This window comes from Penaeus chinensis, chromosome 32 (assembly GCF_019202785.1).
Source record: "Penaeus chinensis breed Huanghai No. 1 chromosome 32, ASM1920278v2, whole genome shotgun sequence".
NCBI lineage: Eukaryota > Metazoa > Arthropoda > Malacostraca > Decapoda > Penaeidae > Penaeus > Penaeus chinensis.
Window position 1 is genome coordinate 23,885,233 of NC_061850.1, and position 5,000 is coordinate 23,890,232.

The 5,000-nt window shown below is 38.3% G+C and overlaps 1 protein-coding gene across 1 annotated transcript in view; it reads right to left on the reverse strand.

The window, feature by feature from the left end:
- Positions 1-5,000, reverse strand: part of LOC125042474 (RB1-inducible coiled-coil protein 1-like) — a 32,451-nt gene that overhangs the window by 19,021 nt on the left and 8,430 nt on the right. Inside the window, exons 12-16 of the mRNA XM_047638113.1 lie at positions 4,741-4,920; positions 4,469-4,602; positions 4,163-4,306; positions 3,872-3,959; positions 3,467-3,594 (exon numbers count right to left, since the gene is read on the reverse strand). Of these exons, the coding sequence (XP_047494069.1) occupies positions 3,467-3,594; positions 3,872-3,959; positions 4,163-4,306; positions 4,469-4,602; positions 4,741-4,920 (674 nt within the window). The remainder of the gene's footprint in view (positions 1-3,466; positions 3,595-3,871; positions 3,960-4,162; positions 4,307-4,468; positions 4,603-4,740; positions 4,921-5,000) is intronic.

Below are 5,000 nucleotides of genomic sequence, written 5' to 3' on the forward strand. Positions count from 1 at the left end.
CACTAGTAGTACTGTATTCAGTTGACTTATTCACAAATATGCTTATTCTTGCATGACATCTAAAATCTACAACAGTTAAAAACTCATGATGTTATAGTTATATATACAGAAAGGAGAACTATTTCCTTAAGTCGCTCCAAAAGAATAAATAAATATAAATATAAATATAAACATCAATATCAGTAAAAACATAACCATACATAAATGATAACAAAAATAAATGTGTAACTGACAGTAAATATATAATAAGAATATCAAAACAAACATAATCATGCAAACATATATAAAAGGCAAATCTATTTACTACAGAAAAATAAATCATATATGCACATCTATTTCATTTGTCTGTCTAGCATATGTTGGTCAGTCAGTCTGTCTTAATTTTAAATTGTCTATATCTAGGTATAGATGCAGATATAAACACACATACATATCTAAATCTATGTCTGCATCTATATCTACATTTTCCATGCATCTTAACCTAATGCCGACAGAGCATCTTGCACTAAACTAGACCCTCTGCTGGTGCAGAGCTGCTTGAGAGAGAAATTATAAACAAGGGAAACTGTAATTTCCCCACTCTCTCCAACTTTGGCTGCAGTATTTATTTATTCGTTTTTTTTTTGTGAACAAGGCTAGCAAGCTGAAGCTTTTAATCACTGCAGTAATAGCCAAACAAGCAAAGAACTTAGAGCAACTTTGCCGCATGTGGCATGGGTATACATGCCACCCAGTAAAGAGTCTAGTCATGCCATTGCATAAAGTACATGCTACCCATCGGCAAGGGGTAAATATAAAAATAAAAGAGAAGTGCTTGCACATAGTACAAATCTTTAATCAAAACTTTATCATGACAGTTAATTCAACATAACTTTCCATGCACTGTAGGCTATGAATGCATTCCCCATTTAAGCAAAGGAAAATCTACAATGAAATTATTTGGGTATCTTACATAAACCCAAAACATACCTCTCATTGCTACACCAACCCATAAATTTAGAGTGAAGCACTGTAACTTGCTAGCCAATTTCCTGTATGATTATACCCCCTTAGTGCATGGACTAATTGTCAAAGATATTAACACCACATGCAAACACCTCCCCTTGACAAATATAAATAATTTTACTTGATAAAAGAAGATAAACTCATATATATATATATATATAATAAACACATTACACACACACACACACACAATCACACTCTATACTGCAAACCCACCCACCCACCCACCCACCCACCCACGCACGCATGCACGCACGCACGCACGCACACACGCACGCACGCACACACACACACACAGACACATCACACACACACACACACACACACACACACACACACACACACACACACACACACACACACACACACACACACACACACTCACACACACACTCACACACACACACACACACAAAACACATCACACACACACATACACACATACACACACAAGCACACTCACTCATGCACACACGCACAGGCATACATACACACATTCACGCAGCCACCCCCCCTACACACACACATGCATGCTTGCTCACACACACCCACACGTGCACACACACACACACACACACACACACACACACACACACACACACACACACACACACACACACACACACACACACACACACACACACACACACACACTCACACACACACTCGCGCATGCATGCACCTATGCACGCATGCATGCATTCGCACTCACTCACACACACACACACACACACACACACACACACACACACACACACACACACACACACACACACACACACACACACACACACACACACACACTCACACTCACACTCACACTCACACTCACACTCACACTCACACTCACACACAAACACAAACACAAACACACACACACACACACACACTCACACATATATCATAAGTAGAGGAAAAGAGAAAAATAAATAAATAAATCTGTGTCTATAGGGGGGGCTGTTGTGGGTACATGGGTGAATGTGGGTCAGTGGGTGCACATGGGTGGGTGGTAAGTGGGTATTTGTGGATGGGTGTGGGTATGGATGGGTGTAGGTTGGGAGTGGGTAGGGATGGGTATAGGGACAGGTGTGGGTATAGGTATGAACGGGTGGCAGGTGTGGGTATGGGTATGAATGGGTGGCAGGTGTGGGTATGGGTATGAACGGGTGGCAGGTGTGGGTATGGGTATGAATGGGTGGCAGGTGTGGGTATGGGTATGAACGGGTGGCAGGTGTGGGTGTGGGTATGAACGGGTGGCGGGTGTGGGTATGGGTATGAATGGGTGGCAGGTGTGGGTATGGGTATGAACGGGTGGCAGGTGTGGGTAAGGGTATGAACGGATGGCAGGTGTGGGTATGGATGGGTGCAGGTTGGGAGTAGGTAGGGATGTTTATAGGGACAGGTGTGGGTATGGGTATGAGCGGGTGGCTGGTGTGGGTATGGATGGGTGGGTAGGTAGGTGTAGGTATGGGTAAGCATAGGTAGGTGTGGTTGGGTAGGTGGGTATGGCCACAGGCTGGTGGGTGGGCATGGATGAGTGTGGGTGTGCGTTTAGGTTAGCATGGATGATTGGATGTGGGCATGAGGGGTGGGGGGGATGTTGGTAATGGGATGTGGGAGTGTGTGGGAGCGTGTGTGTGTGTACGGGGGGAGGGGGTGTTGCATGTGCATGCATGTGTGTACGCGTGTGTATAAAAATATGATTAAGAAAAAGAGAGAAAAATAAAAGGAAAGACAAAATATACATATACACATATACTGTTTACATAATGTCTAGCTATATAATTGCATACATACATACACATAAATAAATATGCATATATATATATATATATGTGTGTGTGTGTGTGTGTGTGTGTGTGTGTGTGTGTGTGTGTGTGTGTGTGTGTGTGTGTGTGTGTGTGTGTGTGTGTGTGTGTGTACATATATGTACATATATATACATTTATATATTTATATATATACATATATATATGTATATATATATATATATATATATATATATATATATATATATATATATATAATGTATATATATACACTTTATATATATATATATATATATATATATATATATATAAGTATATATATATACATTATATATATATATATATATATATATATATATATATATATATATACATATATATATGTATATATATATATATATATATATATATATATATATATATATATATATATACATATATATACATATATATATATATACATATATATATATATATATATATATATATATATATATATATATATACTTATATATATATATATATATATACTTATATATATATATATATATATATATATATATATATATATATTCATATATATATATATACACATGTCTTTCTTTCATTCTTTTTCATACACACACACAAAGAGTGTACATTTTCACTAAAAATAAAAGAAAAAAGAAAAAAGAAAAAAATCCTTTACGAACCTTAGCTCCTCCTGTGCAGTTCCTGGCAGCTGTGCAGAGCCTCCATCTAGCTTGATGTGTTTAGAATCACTTGTCTGTGTTGGGAAGTGGTGCTTTGTTTTCACAGATCCCCGACCCTCTGGCATAACCTAGAAGAACAGAAAAGTCTTACTACTCAGTCACCCTGCTTTCATCTTTCAAAAAGTTAAAAAGGTTTTTACTAAATGTAAATCATAGGTGTAGCACTGATGCAGGCATGCATATTGTAAATACAAATAAACTAACAATGAAACAGAAATAAACATTTAAGTCGAGCATAACCACTCTTGTTGCAAATGCTATACAATGCATTACTTTAAAAGTAATGAAAATAAGACTCAAAACCTAGACTATATATCCTTCATCTCTAGACATACAAAAACTTGCCTCCATAGGAGAAAAAGTGCCATCACTCCCAGCACTACATCCAACCTTTTCAAACTCTTCAGTGTCTGTCTCTGACTCTTGGTGCTCTCTGCAATTAGAATATGTAAGAAAATACTCTAGACCCAAAATACCATACTGTAGTAACAGTTAAGTATAACATAATACAGAGATAGATCAAGTAGAAGATATTTAGATCAATCACCAGTTAGTATCTGGAGTGTTAACAGACACTTGACAACACACCCTCTGAGGAGATACAAATCAGATCAATTCTGCCAGGGGGAGACCAACCTTGAAAGAGATGAAGGCCGCACAGGTTGCCCTCTAGAAACTGCATCACGATCAGGTGTGTTACGTGGCGTTGCCGAATTAGCTGTGGTCACAGCAGAGGCATAAACATCACCACTGCCTTCCTTGACAAAAGTACCACTACTTCTGGAATTTTTTTTTTATGTAATTAGTATTATCTGATTATTTATAAATTACAAAATCTAGTTCTGGCGTTTTCAAGTGACACAGTGAATACTTCAGGCATGTCTTTTAAAACAAGAAATACATTGTATCTGAGATCAGACACAGAGTGTTAGTGTTACTGACCTTGGAGTTTGTGTATATCTTCCATTTAGAGCTGTTTGTAGCAAGGGTGGCACTGCCACAACTTCTCCCACAAATAGGAGAGAAGCCAATTCAGGCAGCACTGATCGCAGCTGTTCTATGTCTTCTCCTGTTAACTGTTACAGGAAGGTCATGTTAGAAGTGGCCTCACAATGATTAAGACAGAAGACATAATGAGCCTATATTGACTTCTATTCACAGAGGAAGGAAAAAGGTTGAAGAAGAGTTACAACAATCTTGAGAAGAGATCATACCTTTGGCAGTGTGTCATCAAATTTGTCTGGAGGCTGAGTTGCAAAGTCGGGAGGAAGGTCATCCAGGCCAGGGAAGAGGCTAGTGAGGAAATGCGACGAGAATTGTTGCAAGAAATGTCTCCTGGTAGTTACCTCCCGTTGCCATACCTCGCTACTTTCCACACTCAGTGCTGTTGCCCACTTTAGAGAGAGAGAGAAAAAAAGCTGATCACAACTTACACTTCCAATTATAGAAATTAAATCTTGGAAAAAAAAAACTG